We start from the raw sequence: 21,265 nt of genomic DNA, 5'->3' as shown, positions 1-21,265 counted from the left end.
AGGCAATCCTGGTCCTCAACAACATCCTGGTCCTCTCTGGGTTAATTAAGTGGGTTGCCCACACATAAACACCAGAGTGGAATGGGGAAGTTTAAAATCACTGATGTTCTGTCCATGGTATAGACCAGACCAATGAAAATAAAAGTGAATATATAAGAATGGATATGTGCATAGGGAATATTCAAGAATTACAAAACTACATAATTTGCATGATTTGAAATCAGGTTTTTGAGCTATGTGCTTTCTTAGTGGAAAACTTGGGCCAGTTAGATATCAATGTACTGTAGCTATGTTATATATTAGGTCACTAACCTGCAGAGTGTGATCGCACCAGATTCTCCTATAGCTCCCTATGGGAATACAACACATGGCCAAATAATGCACCAATATCGTAAGAAAATGTTCAGTGAAAAAGGAGAGAGTACTGTAGCTTGTGGACAGGAATGACAGTCCGAGTTAATATGCCAAACCCTAGTGGCTCCATAGACAATCAGAGAGACAGAAAGATGGTTGCATATAGGTTAATTCTCTGATTATTCTATACCCAGGATAGCTTTAATCTTGTGAGGACAGACGCTGGGAGACGAGAAGCAAGGGAGTGGATATTTTTATTTATTTATTTATTTTTTGAATTTTACCCCTTTTTCTCCCCAATTTCATGGTATCCAATTGTTGTACTATCTTGTCTCATCGCTACAACTCCCGTACGGGCTCGGGAGAGACGAAGGTTGAAAGTCATGCGTCCTCCGATACACAACCCAACCAAGCAGCACTGCTTCTTAACACAGCACGCATCCAACCCGGAAGCCAGCCGCACCAATGCGCCGGAGGAAACACCGTGCACCTGGCCACCTTGGTTAGCGCACACTGCGCCCAGCCCGCCACAGGAGTCGCTGGTGCGCGATGAGACAAGGACACCCCTACCGACCAAGCCCTCCCTAACCCGGGCGACGCTAGGCCAATTGTGCGTCGCCCCACGGACCTCCCGGTTGCGGCCGGTTATGACAGAGCCTGGGCGCGAACCCAGGGACTCTGATGCAGTACAGCGCCCTTAACCACTGCGCCACCCGGGAGGCCGGGAGTGGATATTTAATGAATAACCGACAAGAAACAAACAAGGACAGCATCTGGACAGGGGAAACATAGCGACACTAATGCTGACACGGGGATCAAACCGAGGAACAGATAGATATAGGAGTGGCAATCAACAAAGTAATGGGGTCCAGGTGAGTCCAAAGATGCGCTGGTGCGTGTAATGATGGGGACAGATGTGCGTAATGATAGGCAGCCTGGCGCACTCGAGCGCCAGGGAGGGGGAGCGGGAAAAGGCGTGGCAAATCTGGTGTTTACCATCAGTGTATTGAATATGCTAAAGTATGTTAAAATAAGTGCAAGGTTCATTATATACTGTATGTAAATAAGGTATTTCTGTTTTAAATATGTATAAATTAGCAAAATTAAAAAATAAAAAAACTGTTTTCGCTTTGTCCTTATGGGGTATTGCGTGTAGATTGCTGAGGATTTCTTAAAAAATAAAAAATAAAAATAGAATTAAGCTGTAATATAAAGTCAAGAGGTCTGTATACTTTCCCGAATGCACTGTATCTAATATCAATCCAAAATGACTATTTACATCAGCAGTTGATCAAGCACAATAAGGATAGAGGTGTGAAACTCCAGGCTGGTATGGAACAAAGTCTGGAGACATGTCATCCCTTTCGATAGCTACAAATAGATTGTATAAATTGTATTATAACAATATGAACTGCACAACAGATAATATCAGTCATAGACAATATTCAAAAGAAACACACCCTGCTGGCTGGCTTAATTGGCTCTATCCCCTACACTTTTCTATATCGCATTCATTTTATTAGTACACGTGGAACAGGGTCATGTTTTCGTTTCCCCTAGGGATATGTACAGTAGTTGTTCTATTCCATGTTTATACCTTCTTTAGTAATTTTCCCAACTACTGTAATTGATACGCAACAAATTATTTGATAAGGGTTTTTAGTTTATTTACCAATTTTGATAAAGTCATTGTATTAGAGGACATATTTGATGGATGGTGTCATCACCGTCCAACAGCCCCTGGCCTTGCACCTCCTCGCGAGGAAGCGAATGTCTTTCACCGCCTTCATGCCCCCGTTGCACGGCATGTTCTTGGTGTAGCGTTTGAGCGCCTCATACCCCAGCCATTGGATAGTGTAGGTCGGGTCCCAGACAGGGAATCGCCAGCCATTCGTCCCGAATGTGAACAGCATAGCGAGGCGCGTCACTAACGATTCCGTTACTGTAGTAAAATGATTCCCGAGCGTCGCTATCCAAGGTACCAGGTTCAGGTTCAGGGAGCAAAGGCAACAGCAAATCACGCCTCATTGTTTACCTTTCTCCATGGTGCGGTGGAATTTACTGGATTCAAAGAAACGTTTTGGTGTGCTGTATATTTTCCATAGCTCCGTGGTAGCCTACTGCCAATGGCTGAAGCTTACATGTAATAACAAAAAACCACCATGGTAATTTTATCAAAAAATCTGTTGAAATTGTAGGCATTGCAGCCATTTTTCTCGTTTTGTAGGTGTCTAATTGACACCTATTTATTTGTCAGTTATCTTCCGGTATTCCTATTCCATTTATCTGCACATAGGTTCTGTTTGTGAGAAGAAGAAAAACAGGCTTACAGGGAATATGTTAGGCGTTTGACTCCAAACCCCATTAATCATGATTTCTTCAAATGTTGGCTATGGTTTTCAATAGGCTTGCTGTCACGTATTAAATCGATGTTTGTCACAGAGGATGACTAGACATTTGCCCTATGCGCCCACTCTGGTCTAAGCTAGTTCCAAAATCAATGTATCTGCCCTGACAATTATGCACCATTACGCACACAACCTGGAGCAGCGGACATCGTGTTAACGTGTTACTTTTAAATCAGTGCCAATAGTAAAGAATAAAGCCTAACTAAACAATCTATTCACTACAGACTATCCCATTTTACCTCAATAACTTTCTCTCTCACACACTCATATGCGTTAGAATTAGCCATGACGTCACATCAAATGTAGAGTAGTTGGAGAGTTACAATATTGCCATGGCCATCGGCGAGTAGATAGATGGAGAGAGAGAGAGAGAGAGATAGAGAGAGAGAGAGAGAGAGAGAGAGAGAGAGAGAGAGAGAGAGAGAGAGAGCCAAGAGAGAGCCAAGAGAGAGAGACAGAGAGAGAGACAGAGAGAGAGAAAGGAGGGGAGTAAAGCGTATTTACACAGACGGTGAACCGCCTGGGGAATCGTAGGGGAGAGGAAGTCGGCCGGCTCTCTGTCTGCCTGCTCCAACTTCCTGCAAAAAAAAAAGAAAAAAAAGCCTGGATCTTATTTCAGTCCAGCAGAGCTGTGTAGCCTAGCTAGACGACAGTCAGCATGGAAAAACAAGGGATCATACCAATTTAATCATAAAAGTTTTGCAAGGAGGGGAAGGAAAGGCAAACAAGGTATCGCAGGTAATGTGAAAACAAGGGATTAGCGTTTATTATTAGGTTATTATGTTTTTTTTATGGATGGCTTTGATAGAGAAAAGGGGACATACATTTGAATGTGAGTGGTTGAATTAGGTATTAGGTCTGTTATTGTAGATGATAGTCTATATTTGGTGTGAGCAGGAGAATGACATAGTTTGTTTGTAGCCTAACCAAAGTTCGACGGACATAAACTTGTACGTAATTGTTGCTGTTTATTCACATTGCTGTGTATTCCTATTTATTCAACTGTAAACTCAATATGCCAGAGGAAAAGTTTCTGGTTTGTCTGGTATGGAGTACACCACATTTCTAAGAGCTTCCGGTTTGAATCTGTCTGGTAGTGAACATCTTGAAAATGAATCAGTAAGGCCGAAAAAGAAATAGACAGTCTTGGAGAGTCTGCTTATTTCTACTCCGTATAATCCTATCTCCCTTGTGAAATATATTTGAATAGTCTATTCTAAAGGAAGAGAACGAGACAGACAGACATATAAATAGATCATTTAAAAAATGAGGTACAACAGCGCTACCTAGATTCAACTGAACATACAGCAGCTTGTGCTTCGCCTTCTGAAGCCATGCAAAGACTACGGCGCTTGCTCGCGATGTCTGGTTGGATATTCCAGCGACGGACTGTGAATGTGAACAGGAAGAGAGCAGATTTAGTCATGGCTAAGTAATGTCTGCACACAGCACCTAATCACATTAGGAGTTTCCGTTCCCCAAACACTGGATGGCTTTGTACGGCGGCGCACCAGCAGTGTGACTTTTCAATCGTAGGCGACACTCTGAGCATCTGCAAAAGAGGCAAAGGATATTCACAACTCACAGCTTTGTGTGGGGGGGCTAGGGTGAAGGGACAGGGGCTGGCTGTCGCAATTGTCGCATCAGAGAAGGGGAGAGAGAGAGACAGGAGGGAGATAGAGAAAGAAAGGGAGGTGCGACAGGGGCGTTTTAGAACATGCCATTAATGTCAAAAGTTAAATAAAATTGATTAATTTAGTACACAAGAACTCTGACTAACCAGAGAACCATGATTCTTATTACAAAGATGTCAGATGTGTTGTAATAAGTGCTGAGGTGATGTGGATAGTACAACTCAAATAACCTTGAACATAGAACACTCTACCAAACAGTAATGTGTTGTCCCAGTATATGTCCCAGGGGTGGAGTGGGAGGACAGTTTGACTTGATCTCATGACCCAGGCAGAGTCGGAAGTGGAAGAGGATTGGGGAAATGTGCCTCATAGTGCGGGATCCCCCCCTCCCTACCATACATATGCCCTTGAAAGTAGAATAGGAGGAAGTCCTGACTTTGACAGTTTTGTGTGTGTCACATGGCAGATAGAAAACACTAGGGATCGATTGTGCCAGAAACATGTTGAATCAGCTTTGACAGTGTGTGTGGAGGACGGTTTCAACCTGGTCTCAGAGCATTTCATATTACTCTGTATGTAAATCTGAGAAATGCCATTTAGTATGATATGTTGTGTTTCGTATGGTATGGTATGTATTAATTTGTGGATGTCCATCACCCATTTCGTATGATATGTTACGAATTACGATTCGTATTATGTTGCAAATTTGCAAAATGCACAATATGTTACGAATTTGCGAAACATAAGATATGTCACGATTTTGCAAAACGTATGATATTTTACAAATTGTAGCTAGGTGGTAACTTTAGCTAGACTAGGGGTTAGGATTTTGAGTTTGGGTTAATGTTAAGGTTTAATTTAAGCGTTAAGTTAAAGGGTTAAGGTTAGGGGAATGGTTAGCTAAAAGGGTTAAGGTTAGGGTTAGGTGAAGGGTTAGCTAAAATTGTTAGGGTTTGGGGAAACATGCTAAGTAGTTGCAAAGTAGCTAAAAATTAGTAAGTAATTAAAAAGTTGCTCATTAGCTAAAATGCAAAAGTTGTCCGTGGTGAGATTTGAACTCACTAGACATTCGCGTCATATGCCCATCTATCCACCCCAACCTTTTTTTTGCCTTAAGTAACCACCTTTTTTTGTCTTATGTAACCATACAAAACGTAACATATTCACTAAATTGGGGTGTCTCAGATTTACGTACAGAATAATATGAAAATGCTTTGAGACCAGGTTGGGGTGTGTGTGTGTGTGTGTGTGTGTGTGTGTGTGTGTGTGTGTGTGTGTGTGTGTGTGTGTGTGTGTGTGTGTGTGTGTGTGTGTGTGTGTGTGTGTGTGTGTGTGTGTGTGTGTGTGTGTGTGTGTGTGTGTGTGTGTGTGTGTGTGTGTGTGTGTGTGTGTGTGTGTGTGTGTGTGTGTGTGTGTGTGTACAGTGTCTTCAAAATGCATTCAAAACCCTTGACCTTTTCCACATTTAGTTGTGTTACAGCCTGAATTCAAATTGAATGAAACTGGCCAACACACAATACCCTATCATGTCAAAGTGGAATATTGTTCTTCTACATTTTTTCAAATGAATTCAAAATGAAAATCTGAACTGTCTTGAGTCAATTAGTATTCAAACCCTTTGTATGGCAAACCTAAATATGTTCAGGAGTAAAAATGTGGTTAACAAGACACACAATCATTTGTATGGACTCACTCTGTGTGCAATAATAGTGTTTAACATGATTTTTGAATAACTGCCTCATCTCTGTACAACACATGTACAATTATCTGTAAGGTCCCTCAGTCAAGCAGTGAATTTCAAACAGATTCAACCAAGGTATTCCAATGCCTTGCAAAGAAGGGCACCTATTGGTAGATGGGTAAAAAAAGAAAAAAGCAGACACTGAATATCCCTTTGAGCATAGTGAAGTTGTTTATTATACTTTGAATGGTGTATTGATACACCCAGTCACTACAAAGATAGAGACGTCCTTCCTAACACAGTTGTCGGAGAGGAAGGAAACCGCTAAGGAGTTTCACCATGATGCCAATGTTGACTTTAAAACAGTTACAGAGTTTAATGGCAGTGATATAAGAAAACTGAGGATCGATCAACAACATTGTAGTTACTCCACAATACTAACCTAATTGACAGAGTGAAAAGAAGGAAACTTGTACCTAATAAAAATATTCTCAAACATGTATCCTGTAAAGTAATACTGCAAAACACGTGGCAAAGCAATTCACTTTTTGTCCTGAATACAAAGTGTTATGTTTGGGGCAAATCCAATACAACACATTACTGAGTACCACTCTCCATATTTTCAAGCACAGTGGTGGCTGCATCATGTTAAGCGTATGCTTGAAATCGTTAAGGACTGGGGAGTTTTTCAGGATAAAAAAGAAACGGAATGGAGCTAAGCACAGGAAAAGTCCTAGAGGATAACCTGGTTCAGTCTGCTTTCCACTAGACACTGGGAGATCAATTCTCCTTTCAGCAGGACAAAAACCTAAAACACAAAGCCAAATCGACACTGGAGTTGCTTACCAAGAAGACAGCGAAGGTTCCTGAGTGGCCGAGTTACAGATTTGACTTAAATCTGCTTGTAAATCTATGGCAAGACCTGAAAACGGTTGCCTAGCAATGATCAACAACCAATTTGACAGAGCTTGAAGAATTTTGGAAATAATAATGGCCAAATGTTGCACAGTCCAGGTGTGGAAAGCTCTTAGAAATGTACCCAGAAAGGCTCACAGCTGTAATCGCTGTTAAAGGTGCTTCTACAAAGTATTGACTCAGGGGAGTGGGGAGTGAATACTTATGACATTTTCATACATTTTCAAACATTTATAAAAACATGTTTTCACTTTGACATTATGGGGCATTGTGTGTAGACGGGTGACAAAAAAAATCAAATTAATCCATTTTGAATTTAGGCTGTAACACCACAAAATGTTGAATAAGTAAAGGGTATGAATACTTTCTGAAGGCACTGTATGTACTATGAACGTGTGTGTACGTATGTGTGTGTGAGTAAGTGTGTGTGTACTATGTTCATGTGTAAGTACGTTTGTTTGTACGTACATGTGTCTGGGTGTGTATGTGTACGTGTGTGGTGTACAGGATGTGTGTGTTTAGTTGATAAGGCATTAATTGATCAGGGTCACTGGCATTTCACTTTTCTCATCACAACAACAGTCATTGAGCTTGCCTGTCTCAGATGTTGAAAGAGAGACAGATGAGACCAATTTCCCAGGTAATATCCAAAATGGCACCCAATTCCCTATGAAGTGCACTACTTCTGATCAGACTAGTCTGTGTGCTAGTCTCGGTTCTACCAGGCAGACAGGAGCTCATAGGGATACACATTCCTTTACTGAACGACAAACCCACCCTGGTCTCTCTCTCTCTTTCTCTCTCTCTGGGCCCGTCATACTTCCTGTAGCCTCAGCCAGGTTGGACCGCACATACTTCTGGTTTGAGCTGTTGTTCCTGCTTTTCTTTTTCTTTTTTTCTCTCTCATCTGCTAGCCTGTTACTTTACACTCCACGCTAATCAGTACTGCTATATTCCACACTATGACTTTTCTTTACATTACACATATCACAGTACAGGCTACTACAATGTAATACCACAGATAGAACAATGAGAGAGATATTTCACCGGAGGTATAAATGTGAAGCGTCCGCTTGGCTTTTGCACTCACTACCAAATATGGTAGTGAGAGGAAGCCCAGTGCCCCGGCAGTGGGAGAAGATGGAACGAGATGGATGTTGGCCGACATTCTGCAAATTTTCTCATCGATGAAACATTTGATCTCAATACAGTTATCTGTTCCCAAAACTAAAATCTGTTATGAACAGAATGGATTCAGTTTTGTAGACTTTACCCTTTGCAAAAAATCGCGTTGTTTAGAAGGAGTGCAAAGGCGAATTGAATTGCACAATCGGACTTCACAGAAGAGGTGTTCCCTAACGGAAATATACAGACGCATGTTATAATGCGCCAATAGGATCTCGCCAGCTCATGCTTGGCTCTGCCTACTGTTCCCATTGGAAACAACAGGTTATGGTCTATCTTGTTTTAGTTGTAAAGAAATATTTGATAATACTTTAGGTGTACAATACAGTAAATGTTTATTGATCCATTATAGAAACAACAGAAAATTGTATGTTATACATAGACACCTTACAGTGGCTGTTCGTCACTCTCCAGTGGCTAGCCGGCTTACCGCCGCCCATGAACAGTACCATAACCCTGGTCCCATGTTGATGATGTCAGTTGTGTTTGAGAAAGGTCCCCACTGGCAGATAGTTCATGTCCCTCTAGGTATGACCAGTGCCATCAAGGTTGTGGCAGTTCTTGAACTTGCCAACAATTGTTGATGTTGGTGATTTAAAAATGACGGCCTAGGAACAGTGGGTTAACTGCTTTGTTCAGGGGCAGAACAACAGATTCGTACCTTGTCAGCTCGGGGATTTGAACTTGCAACCTTCCGGTTACTAGTCCAACGCTCTAACCACTAGGCTTCCCTGCCGTGATGTTGATGTTGTCGCAGTCCCATTATAGAGGATGTCGGGTGTGTCCTTCTAACCATAGCCCTTCTAACCCTTGCTGTAGGTATGGACAGCGCCATCACGTTGTGGCAGTTCCTGCTGCAACTTCTCCTGGACCAGAGCCACAAGCACCTGATCTGCTGGACATCCACTGACGGGGAGTTCAAACTGCTCAAGTCAGAGGAGGTGGCCAAGCTGTGGGGGCTCCGCAAGAACAAGACTAATATGAACTACGACAAGCTGAGCAGAGCACTGAGATACTACTATGACAAGGTGCAATACACTCTCGCTGGAGTTACGCCTACACACACATAACAACACCACCCAGACACTACACTAACTGTACCACACATACATAACAAGGCCGACATGAACTATGAGAAACTAAGCAAGAGCGCTCGTATACTACTATGGCAAGGTGGATTACAATCATGTCACAATACATTCTTATATAAAAAAAAAAGGATTCTCAAAAGGTTTCTTTGGAGAGGTTCTTTCATCCAGATGATTTTTTGGTTCTAAGTAGCCTATTTCTTTCAGACATTGTTCTCAAGTACACACAAGTATCTATAAACGTTTTTATTTTAATTTTACATTTTTTACATTTGGGTCGATGTGACCTTTCTCAAAACATTACTTGAGTGAGCCCATTCACACCAGTGTTAAACACTCTCACATGGGGGACAATCTCACTTAGTTGTTCTTCTTTTTCAACCCAAAGATCCACACTGGGAGATAGTTCCACTTCCTCTTCTCACCTTACCAACAGCACAGCCATATACAGTGATGCATCTCTCAAACACATGTAAGGGCCATTTTGCAATCCTTTTGGGTGGCTTTGCTAGAATATTTCTATGACAGAAATGTGGTGAAATCAAAATGGCCCCATCAACACGGAACATTCAGGGTTCTGTTATTCATTGACAAGAGAAGTTCAAATGTATATTGTTGTTATCAGCTTATAAATGTGTAATAGAGCTTTTGATTATTAACGAAGGAATAGGATGTATGAAGAAAATACTAGGTAAATCAGGGGGTCATTTTAAGGTTCAACCTGCACACTAATCCCACCCTCCTCTCTGTTCCAGAACATCATCAAGAAAGTGATCGGCCAGAAGTTTGTCTACAAGTTTGTCTCGTTCCCGGAGATCCTGAAGATGGACCCTGCGGCGGTAGAGATGGGCTTGACGTCCGGCATGGTGACCCTCCATGAGGATGACGTCCAGGACATAGACGTAGAGGAGGAAGAGGAGGAGGCACAGCAGCAGAGAAGAGCCGTGGGGGCAGCGTTGGGGGCGGCTGCTGCGGCTCAGCAGGCTGCGTGTCGTAACGACTACCTCCGCTCTGGTCTCTACTCCTCCTTCAGCGTCAGCTCCCTCCATCATCCTCCAGAGGAGCTGCTCAGAGCCTTGAGGGAGAGGCAGGAGAGACAGCAGGATGAAGCCCGGTCCGGAGTCATCCGCTTCGGGGCTGGTACCACAGAGAGAACTCCACCCTCACCCTCCCACATCAAGCCTTCATCACAATCCTTCAGCATCCACAGTCCATCTAAACCCTCCCCCCTCCACCACCATCACCACCGGCGCTCCCCGTCCTCCTCCCCACCCAGCCCTAACCCCCAGCCGGGACCAGGGCGAGGAGGCTGGAGCCCAGAGGCTGAAGAGGAGGAGGGGGAGGACTCTGACCAGGGGGCCCAGCCCTTGAATCTCTCCTCTGGGCACAGAGAGAGAGAGAGGGCTCTGCAGCCTCCGGAGAAGAGGACCAGTGGTGGTAGTAGGGGTAGTGGTAGTAGTCATGGATACAGGGAACATGGACTCCCACCCAAAACAAAGAAGCCCAAAGCCCTAGAGATTCCTGCCCCCTCCCTGCTCCTGACAGGAAGTGACATTGGCTCCATAGCCCTTAACAGTCCCGCCCTGCCGTCCGGGTCCCTCACCCCGGCCTTCTTCACTGCACAGGTGAATGCTACTGCTATATAGCATGTTATAGGCTACTTGGCAGAAGCTTTTATCTAAAGCGTATAGTGTTGCAGTGATTTTCTGTTTCCATCTCATCTGTACTGTTGCCTGCCTGGTCATGGGGGGGATGGGCTATATATTTTCTCAATTGTCAAAAAAATAACTGAAAAAACTGACCAGGTAGAAGCCAACAGCTTAGGTTCTAGGGATCACCTTTTGTTCTAATAATGACTTCCCAATATGATTGTTTTCAGTCTTTTCCAATCAGTGTAGATTAAGGAAAGGAGACGAGGAGAGGACAGATTTTTAGACAGAGGAGAAAGAGCCATGGATCTTATCCAGACCTGAGGTCATCAAGTCTCCCCAAAGCCCAGCTAAAGTAGCAAGGCTCTGCCACTGGTTACAGTCTGGCTCTGGAAACACTTATAGATGATATGGGCCATGGAAGATCATGGACCACTCTTCAGTACAATTTTATTGAGCATACTCTCTGTTAAAAAGTTGCTTTCCAACTCAAGCAGCAGTGAAAATCCACATCACAAGAAACATTTTTTTACAATGTATTTATTTTAGTTAAAAAGATATCATTATCCCTGCTAGACCACATTTGCATCATCGTTACACCAGAACAGAAAACTTCAGCACACAGTGAGATACAGCCTATACTGCAGGGATCATCAACTAGATTCAGCCGCGGGACGATTTTCTCATGAGGGGATGGAGGGTGGGCCAGAACAATTACAAATCATTTGTAGACTGCAAATTGAAGCTCAAACAGATATAATGTAATAATTTCAAACCTTGCTAAAATTTGTATACAATCGCGTGTCTCTTTATTATGTGGGGAATTCTTGGTAACCCATTTCTTAAAATAATGTCACTTGGAGATTATTTCCTGGTGTTCTTACAGTTGTTTTTGTCCAACAATGATTATTTATTTATTTTAATTAAAAAATTAAGAATTGGGGGGGGCAAATAAAAAACGCCCACGGGCCAAATTCAGCCCGCGTGCCGCCAGTTGGGGAACCCTGCTATACAGCAACAACAGAGCTGAACAACACCAACAGTTTATTGGGGTGCAAAGTGAGATCAGAGGAAAAACCCGAGATTTATACAAATCCTGTCCTCATTAGAGAGAGAGGGAGCGAGAAAGAGAAAAAAAAATGAGAAAGACAGAGAAAGAGGGGAAGAGGCCCTAATTGATGCCATATGCTCCAATCATTCCATTAATAGTGAAGGAAAAGGCAGGCAGACCAGGCAGGGTCCCTCCGCTCTGCTCCCCCAACAAAACAGGCTTATTTCTCTCTCTGGAGGTGAATTGATTTGAACATATGGTGCTCTCTAGCCTCTACAAGCGTTCCAAGGAAGGGCTGTGATGCCTAAGGAGTGAAACCGTAATCCACAACATCACCCCTCTCCCCACTACCTCACCCCTGTATCAAAAGGAGAATCCACAGACATTTGTTTTTGCTGTTCATAATAACACCAAGCTGAGAGAAATTACCATTTTAAGTTTCAGGATGTTTTCACATTGAGTCACCTTATAAAAAAGTGAATAATACTTTCAAAATATATTAAACCTCAAGTGAAGAAGTGGTTTCATTTCAAACAGTCATCATTGCTGTTATTATCACTGATCCAAATCTCACATACTCTTTACTATCTCTGCACCCCCCTCCCCCTCTTCCTTCTCCCTCCCTAGACTCCGTCTGGCCTGCTGCTGGCTCACAGCCCTCTGTTATCAGGCATCCACTTCTGGAGCAGTCTTAGTCCCATAGCCCCTCTGAGCCCTGCACGGCTCCAAGGACACGGATCTCTGTTCCAGGTAAGCAAGAGAAGGGAAAGAGGGGAGGGAGGGAGAGGGAAAGAGGGAGAGAGATAAAGGAAGGGAGAGAGCAGTCTGTGTCCCCGTAGCCACTCTGGAGCCCGGCCCGGCTGCAAGGGCATTGATCACTTGTTCCAGGTAAGAAAGAGAAGGAGCGAGGGAGGGAGACATTAGGGGAAAGAATAGAGAAGTGCTGAGTGGACTGTTCGTTTGTTCGCCGAAGCTTGTTTGTTTACTCCCAAAGACTTGTTCCTCTATCTGTTGACATTCTCCATCCAACAGCATAATGTATGCAAATGTGTGTCAGGTAGAATAAATGTTGGCTTTTCTCCCCATGTCTCCCTTTCTCAAGACCCTTGACCTGCCCTGGTAATGTTGCCACGAAACGTTTTCCACGTCCCTCTTTATCCATTTGATCTTAAGTACACTTACCTGTTACTCTACATTCCAGGTCATTTTTCAGATGTTCTATTATGGGGTACTTAGTGTGTGTATAAAGTAGACAACAAGATGAGGCGACATGAGCGGTCTTTGTTACTGACTGAGTTTGACTGCAATAACAGAGTCTGACCTGGCGAGGTTTGTTACATTAGGAGAAGTTTTCTCGTCTCTCAAGTCAGTATACCTCAGTCCAGCGGTTCCGGAGGTGTCCCGTTTCAGGACCCTGCAAATGCAGAGAGGGAGAGGATATCCTGTGAATACTTCCTGTTTGAGCCCAAGGGAGCCGAGGCAGACTGAACAGTGTGGACAGGTTTCTGAGGGGGCGGATCCTGGACTGCATCCAAAATGGAACCCTATCCTCTGTATAGTATGCTACTTTTGAACAAAAGTAGTGCATTATGTAGGGAAGTGTGCCGTTTGGGACGTAGACCTGCTCCTCATTTGTGCATCTAGGCTGCTAGCTAGCCCCCTCTGCTCCCATCAACACACGCACGCACACAAGCCTAAGTGGCCTCTTTATGTACAATGCACTCACTTCTCCCTCCATACAGCCTGTTGTGGTAGAAACGATCAGAAAGGAGTGAGAAGGAAGGGAAGGAAGGAAGAGGCACATAAGAACAACAGGAAAGCGGGAAACTGGGCCAGTGACAACACTACAGTTCCTCTCGTGATAGGAGCATTGGCAGAAAGACCTGGCAAAGGCTTCTGCGAAGTGAAAAAAATGGTGAATTTGTTGGAAGGGATAAAGCACTCGAGGGCAGCATTAAATACAGTGTACACGCCTCTTTTTTCTTCATCCACACTTCTGTTTGCCAAGCACTAGTTTTAGAAAGTTTGGGATGTACAGCATACTGACACTGCAGTAGCATTGGCTGAACCTCCACCTCGCCCCCCCCCCCGCTCTCTCTCTCCACAGTTTCCCAGTCTAATGAATGGACACCTCCCTGTCCCCTTGCCAAACCTGGATGGGTCCCCCTCCCCCCTGCTCCTGTCCCCTGCCAATCACAAGTCCTGATTCAGACTCTCAAAACCCAAACCAGCCTGTTGGTTCTACTTTGACCATCTTCATCAAGCATCTCTTCTCATCGCCTATAAAATCCTCATTAGTCGTCTGTTTATTTTACAGGCAAACTTGCTTTTGATTTTTGGGGGTCTCAAAAACTCCACATCATCCACATCTATAAGTAGTAGTATTATCATCATCTTCATCATTAGCCTTCAGTTTCTGCAAAATTATTTGACGGTGTAAATACTCATGATTGACTCCACATTTACATGGCATGTTGACCTCACTTTTTATTGCACTTAAGTTGGTTACAATTCCAGGTGCGTTGTTGAAAGCACTCGGTTAAAGCCATACACCATGAGGTCTGTGAGACCTCTGGCGTGTCATAATTAAGTGCATTTCCACAGCAGGACCCTGTCCAAGTGGACAGTAGTTGGGGTTAGCCCGTCTCTAGGTCTGTTTGTTCCATCTTGACAAATGGTGTGACAAGGAAGATGACGGCAAGACAGCACAAACAGGTCTAGGACCAGGCTAGTTAAGCATAGCTTAGCGATGTTTAACAACATGTAAGACAGGATCCACATGTCAGCTACCAACTTCCCTCTCCATGCACAGGGCTTGGTTGTTTTAATCTTGTAAAAAAATTGTTTCTTGTCGTCTTTTTTAAAGATTTTCATAACAGAATGTGAAACATTGTTTCCATTGAATTGAATTGTATTATATGCAGTGTGCTTTTCAAATAGTACCGGCTGTGCCTTTTCAAAATGTTCGATTTTTCCTTCTTAAAAAAAAAAAAAAAAGAAAAAAAGTTATATAAAGAGGAGATTCCAAATCAATTGCAAAAGATTTGTAACACTTTGTAATGTTTTTTTGTTATGCAGTATATATTCTGTATCATTTTATATTGGTGAAAAGTCTTGTTGTTTTGAATAAACCTGAAGCATTGAATGCTGCAACTCTGCCTTCTGGTCTTCATATTATCAAATCAAATCAAATTTTATTTGTCACATACACATGGTTAGCAGATGTTAATGCGAGTGTAGCGAAATGCTTGTGCTTCTAGTTCCGACAATGCAGTAATAACCAACAAGTAATCTAACTAACAATTCAATATTATACGATGTACAGTATGTATGTATGTGTGTATGTGTGTGTGTGGTGTGTATGCATGTGTGTATGTACAGTGGGGCAAAAAAGTATTTAGTCAGCCACCAATTGTGCAAGTTCTCCCACTTAAAAAGATGAGAGAGGCCTGTAATTTTCATCATAGGTACACTTCAACGATGACAGACAAAGTGAGAAAAAAAATCCAGAAAATCACATTGTAGGGTTTTTTAATAAATTTATTTGCAAATTATGGTGGAAAATAAGTATTTGGTCAATAACAAAAGTTAATCTCAATACTTTGTTATATACCCTTTGTTGGCAATGACAGAGGTCAAACGTTTTCTGTAAGTCTTCACAAGGTTTTCACACACTGTTGCTGGTATTTTGGCCTATTCCTCCATGGAGATCTCCTCTAGAGCAGTGATGTTTTGGGGCTGTTCCTGGGCAACACAGACTTTCAACTCCCTCCAAAGATTTTCTATGGGGTTGAGATCTGGAGACTGGCTAGGCCACTCCAGGACCTTGAAATGCTTCTTACGAAGCCACTCCTTCGTTGCCCGGGCGGTGTGTTTGGGATCATTGTCATGCTGAAAGACCCAGCCACGTTTCATCTTCAATGCCCTTGCTGATGGAAGGAGGTTTTCACTCAAAATCTCACGATACATGGCCCCATTCATTCTTTCCTTTACACGGATCAGTCGTCCTGGTCCCTTTGCAGAAAAACAGCCCCAAAGCATGATGTTTCCACCCCCATGCTTCACAGTAGGTATGGTGTTCTTTGGATGCAATTCAGCATTCTTTGTCCTCCAAAAAGTTATATTTTGGTTTCATCTGACCATATGACATTCTCCCAATCTTCTTCTGGATCATCCAAATGCTCTCTAGCAAACTTCAGATGGGCCTGGACATGTACTGGCTTAAGCAGGGGGACACGTCTGGCACTGCAGGATTTGAGTCCCTGGCGGCGTAGTGTGTTACTGATGGTAGGCTTTTTTACTTTGGTCCCAGCTCTCTGCAGGTCATTCACTAGGTCCCCCCGTGTGGTTCTGGGATTTTTGCTCACCGTTCTTGTGATCATTTTGACCCCACGGGGTGAGATCTTGTGTGGAGCCCCAGATCGAGGGAGATTATCAGTGGTCTTGTATGTCTTCCATTTCCTAATAATTGCTCCCACAGTTGATTTCTTCAAACCAAGCTGCTTACTTATTGCAGATTCAGTCTTCCCAGCCTGGTGCAGGTCTACAATTTTGTTTCTGGTGTCCTTTGACAGCTCTTTGGTCTTGGCCATAGTGGGGTTTGGAGTGTGACTGTTTGAGGTTGTGGACAGGTGTCTTTTATACTGATAACAAGTTCAAACAGGTGCCATTAATACAGGTAACGAGTGGAGGACAGAGGAACCTCTTAAAGAAGAAGTTTACAGGTCTGTGAGAGCCAGAAATCTTGCTTGTTTGTAGGTGACCAAATACTTATTTTCCACCATAATTTGCAAATAAATTCATAAAAAAATCCTACAATGTGATTTTCTGGATTTTTTTTCTCACTTTGTCTGTCATAGTTGAAGTGTACCTATGATGAACATTACAGGCCTCTCTCATCTTTTTAAGTGGGAGAACTTGCACAATTGGTGGCTGACTAAATACTTTTTTGCCCCACTGTATGTGTCTGTCTGTCTGTCTGGGATAGAGGCTAACTAGAGGAACAGATGGAGCAGAAGTAACACATCAGAAGGAGAAGTGTTTTTCATCTTCAGTTTAATTGTATTTTCTCAGATTTTTTTTTTTTTTAATCAAGCTCAAATATAAGGAGGGCATCCCAACAATATGCCACACCAACAATAACAATGATCCACAAATAAACCTAAACGGAATAGTATCATAAAAGGTAACAGGTAACACTGTTAAGTAGACCGTACGCAAACTCAGTACTGTATTCACTAGGAAAACTGGGCCTGTATTCATAAAGCGTCTCTGAGTAGGAGTGCTGATCTAGGATCAGGTCCTCCCTGTCCATGAAATGTTACTCACAGTCTCTTCTCCGAGCCGCTGGAGCGCACAGAGCCGAGTACCCAGAGTCTTATTCATTACGATCATAAATGGTATAACTGATCCTAGATCAGCACTCCTATTCTGAGAGGCTTCATTAATATGGGCCGTGGACGAGTACTAAGAGCACCCTGAATATAATTGGAAGGTTCCATCCGAAATAGCACCCTATACTCTACTACCTTTGACTAGAAGCACATAGGCTCCGGTCAAAAGAAGTGCACTATATAAGGAGTAGGATGCTATTTCGGAAGCATCCGAGAAGTTCAGTGACTGTATGTGTGCTTCTTTTCCCATACAGAGCATGCGTGCAACACAATTATGATGAATGCAATTCAAAATAAGGAACCATTTTACAGATGGTTGAAGGAGGGTTCGGGAATGAATGGATGGATGGATGGATGACAGTGGCTGGACAGTGCAGTGGGATTTCAGCTCCGCTCACACACCCTTCATGACAGACACAGGAAGTTTGGTGCAGTAAGAGAGAAGAGTTGTCATCATGCGTTCCAGGTCGCCCACGGTACACTGTAGTCACGTTGTGCAGGGTATTAGATTGTCAGGTCATATTGATATATTATCTGAAATTTAAATAATGCAGTACAGTGGAAGCTCCAGTTCTAACAACTATGTGAACCTGTTTTCACCAAAGCCAATCACTGTTCCCATATCTTCTATCAAAATGGAGGTACAGTATCTCAGGTTGACAGCAGGTGGATATGGTCAGGGCTGAACTGGCCTCAACAGTATCTTGTGAAATGAAAGGTCCAGAAATATGGATGACGTTTGAATACATCCCCGTTGCACGTCAACAGGTGAGAGAAAATCCAAAACGTCAGACTGCAACAGCGAAGATGTCGGTCGGGTCAGGGTCCGTCGGGGTCCGTCTGTCTGTCTTACACTCACACACACACAGAGGAGTTTTGAGGTGGAAATAATAGAGATGAATGATGACAAAATCACAAAACGAATAAAACACCACTTCAAAATAATGAAAAATCTATACACATTGCATGTTTTTGTTTTTTTAAAGTGACTGAGCCAGTTAGAATCTTCTAGACAGTAGTTGGATTTTTAGCAGCAAATTCTCTCTTCCCCAATAAATATAAATGTATAAACGTCTCTTATATGGGGCCAGTTTCACTGGGCCAGAACCCCAGGGGCCAAACTGTAGTGTAGATAGGGGACCCTGGCAGGTGGAGGGGGGGCCACACAGAGGGAGGAGGGGGGTATCCTACCCCCCTGGCCCTAGTAGACATCCATCTCTGGGACTGAACTATCTCTGTCTGCATGACTATACAGTTAGCTGTTGAACAGGAACCTAGAAGAGCAGGCTCTGCCTTCTGTTCTTGCCGTTGCCTGAGAGATAAAACAAAAGCAAAGCACAAATGAATCATTTTAAGGGACTGGTTTTATCATTAACCACTAGGTTAATGAAGACTATTAGGTGATAATAAATAAAACACCCTTTTCAAGGTATTAATGTGTATTGAAATATTTTTTTAAAAAAATCGTTTTTTGAAAAAATGGAAACATAATAAGTATTAATATTGATCCCTGGTGGACTCCACTCACCTGACTCGGGATAGTTAGAGTTCCTATAGCCAGGATCTCTCTGCAATTGGACCTCCTTCAGCGTAAATAGGGATATGCCTGTCACGCACACACACACAAAAAGAGAGAAAAGGAAAAAAGATAAGGAACCCACACCCCGCAGAACAGCATTACCATAGCCAGAACAATTAGATTTCCATATTTAGAACACTCCGGGCTTTGTTACACAGTTGCAGCTGACTACTTGAGTGTGCAGACTGCAGACTAATATCACTAGAACAGTAAGCAGAGCCTGCCAAGTCTCCAGCCCTGCTTCCATCTCATCACTCACTCTCTGGCAGTGTGTATGCTTGCGTCCCCAGGCTCCTGAAGTAGGGCTGTCTCATTGACTCGTCTGCAGACATCCGCTTCTTGGACTCGTACTGGAAAAGCAACGACAGAGAAACATTACAGTGTGTGTGTGTGTGTGTGTGTGCCCCTCTATTGGAGAACATGTGACAGACAAACATCACCACTCTGCAAATCAACTCCTGCCTACAGGAAGCTAAATATTAAGTAATATGAATTAAATCATGTGCTGTACACATCTGCCTTCGGGTGAAGTTAGGATAGACCCTATGTTCACTAAGTTTTCCCTTACAATTCTATCAGTTTTGTGCAAGTACATTGTCCCAATGTAACAACAGCATGTTGCTGTTTTTCAGATACGAATGTTGGAACAGTGGTGCAACGCTTCAGACGATTGTTGTTGTTATCCGTCCCTAATCAACTACAGTGGAACTCACTTTTAGAAATGAAAGCAGCAGGTCAATGCCGTCAGTGTCCAACCTGAGAACAGAGATTCACAGAGAGAGAGAGAGTTAGAGAGAGTTAGAGAGAGAGAGGCAGAGAGAAACAGGGAGAGAGAGAGAAATACAGAGGGGGAAGAGACAAGGGAGAGAACAGAGGGATAGGAGAGAGAGAAACAGAGGGAGAGAAAGACAGTGGGAGGGAAAGAGAGGCAGAGAGACAGAGAGAGTGGGGGGGGGGGTAGAGAACTGAGGGAGGGGTGTTAGATCAGTGGGAGGGAAAGAGAGGCAGAGAGACAGAGATAGTGGGGGGGGGGGGGGGGGTAGAGAACTGAGGGAGGGGTGTTAGATCAGTGGGAGGGAAAGAGAGGCAGAGAGACAGAGAGAGTGGGGGGGGGGGGGTAGAGAACTGAGGGAGGGGTGTTAGATCAGTGGGAGGGAAAGAGAGGCAGAGAGACAGAGAGAGTGGGGGGGGGGGGGGGGTAGAGAACTGAGGGAGGGGTGTTAGATCAGTGGGAGTGACTCATAGTGGTGTAGCAAACTATAGGAAGGAAGCAGAGTTGACTATTCCACAGGATTTACTTCACAGGAAGTGAAGCACAAACACACAAGAAAGCAGCACAGCACAAAAGCACAGCATACACACACTTTTAGAAAACGTTTCTCTTACAAAGTCTTTTTTTGAAAGCAGAACGGCCAAGGTACTTCACTAAAAAAGAAACCTGGATTTTACACATAAGCCATTTACTTTGGGAGCTGACAAGAGACGTGGTGTAGCCACTTGTTTGTGGGAATCTGTGGATATCGCGTTGGAAAAGGCGTCTGATAAGGGGTAAAATCCTAACTTACATTCAAGTCAAATGTTCACTTAGTCATACATTGATGACAATTTGAGATGTTGTTAGGACCATATTTATTCATATTAACCCTCTTAGCTCCAACCCCAGGCAGGCAGCCCTACATACCTGGGTGCATGGTTGATAAGGGGCTGTGTCTTGTACTTTGGGAACTTGTAGGACTTGAACTCGTCCATGGAAGCGATCCCAGGCCAGCTGTCCTCTGTAGGTGTGCCTGGTTCAGGGGGGTGGGGGAGAAGATTTTCAGACATGCAGGAGAGCTTAAAGACCCAGTGCAGTCAAAAACATGATTCTCCTGTGCTTTATATCCATTCCAACACTATGAGGTTGGAATAATACTGTGAAATTGTGAGAATTATGATAATGCCCTTTTAGTGTAAGAGCCGCTTGAAAAGACAGCCAGAAATTTCAGCCTGTTTGGGTGGGATGGAGTTTGCAGTTCCAAACCTCTGTCAATAACAGCAAATTTTCTGTTTTCCTCTCCTCACTCAGACCAGTCCAAGACAGTGCTAGCTAAATTAAACAATCACAGTACGGTACTTAATTGTTACCCACAAATTATTTGATATTGAGATAAAACAAACGGCTGCATTGGAGCTTTAATCATAAAAGATGACTGCCTCGGTTAAAAATCGACTTAGATAAACTACTTTTCCAAAGACAATTGTACGTGTGGTGCTGTGACATATACAAGCAAACTAAAATGATTAACAACACACAACAGTGCACAACATTCAATTACATATGCAAGAGAG

At 43.3% G+C, this 21,265-nt stretch overlaps 2 protein-coding genes across 6 annotated transcripts in view; one reads left to right on the top strand and one right to left on the bottom strand.

Annotated features, from left to right (window-relative positions):
* Nucleotides 1-3,028: 3,028 nt before the first annotated feature.
* Nucleotides 3,029-15,118, top strand: LOC110525034 (ETS domain-containing protein Elk-3). Of its 5 annotated transcripts, none has more exons than XM_090234492.1 (6): nucleotides 3,150-3,500; nucleotides 8,997-9,205; nucleotides 9,654-9,737; nucleotides 10,021-10,890; nucleotides 12,593-12,715; nucleotides 14,073-15,118. In XM_090234492.1, the coding sequence occupies exons 4-6, from the start codon at nucleotides 10,090-10,092 to the stop codon at nucleotides 14,169-14,171; spliced, it is 1,023 nt and encodes a 340-aa protein (XP_090090618.1). In that variant the 5' UTR covers nucleotides 3,150-3,500; nucleotides 8,997-9,205; nucleotides 9,654-9,737; nucleotides 10,021-10,089; the 3' UTR covers nucleotides 14,172-15,118. The 5 variants fall into 5 exon arrangements, with proteins under 5 accessions (XP_021460670.3, XP_021460675.3, XP_021460665.3 ...); XM_090234489.1 differs by having other exon boundaries at nucleotides 3,158-3,500; nucleotides 13,332-15,118; XM_021604995.3 differs by lacking the exon at nucleotides 9,654-9,737 and having other exon boundaries at nucleotides 3,029-3,500.
* Nucleotides 15,119-17,005: 1,887 nt separating this feature from the next.
* LOC110525022 (cyclin-dependent kinase 17) overlaps nucleotides 17,006-21,265 on the bottom strand; it is a 46,751-nt gene continuing 42,491 nt past the window's right edge. The window contains exons 12-16 of the mRNA XM_090234468.1: nucleotides 20,619-20,724; nucleotides 19,651-19,693; nucleotides 19,197-19,287; nucleotides 18,887-18,964; nucleotides 17,006-18,670 (exon numbers count right to left, since the gene is read on the bottom strand). Of these exons, the coding sequence (XP_090090594.1) occupies nucleotides 18,633-18,670; nucleotides 18,887-18,964; nucleotides 19,197-19,287; nucleotides 19,651-19,693; nucleotides 20,619-20,724 (356 nt within the window). The 3' untranslated portion in view covers nucleotides 17,006-18,632. The remainder of the gene's footprint in view (nucleotides 18,671-18,886; nucleotides 18,965-19,196; nucleotides 19,288-19,650; nucleotides 19,694-20,618; nucleotides 20,725-21,265) is intronic.

This window comes from Oncorhynchus mykiss, chromosome 1 (genome assembly GCF_057628025.1).
Source record: "Oncorhynchus mykiss isolate SJ-2025 chromosome 1, ASM5762802v1, whole genome shotgun sequence".
Lineage (NCBI taxonomy): Eukaryota > Metazoa > Chordata > Actinopteri > Salmoniformes > Salmonidae > Oncorhynchus > Oncorhynchus mykiss.
Note: the sequence above shows the minus strand (reverse complement) of the source record. Positions and strands in the feature narration are given on the sequence as shown.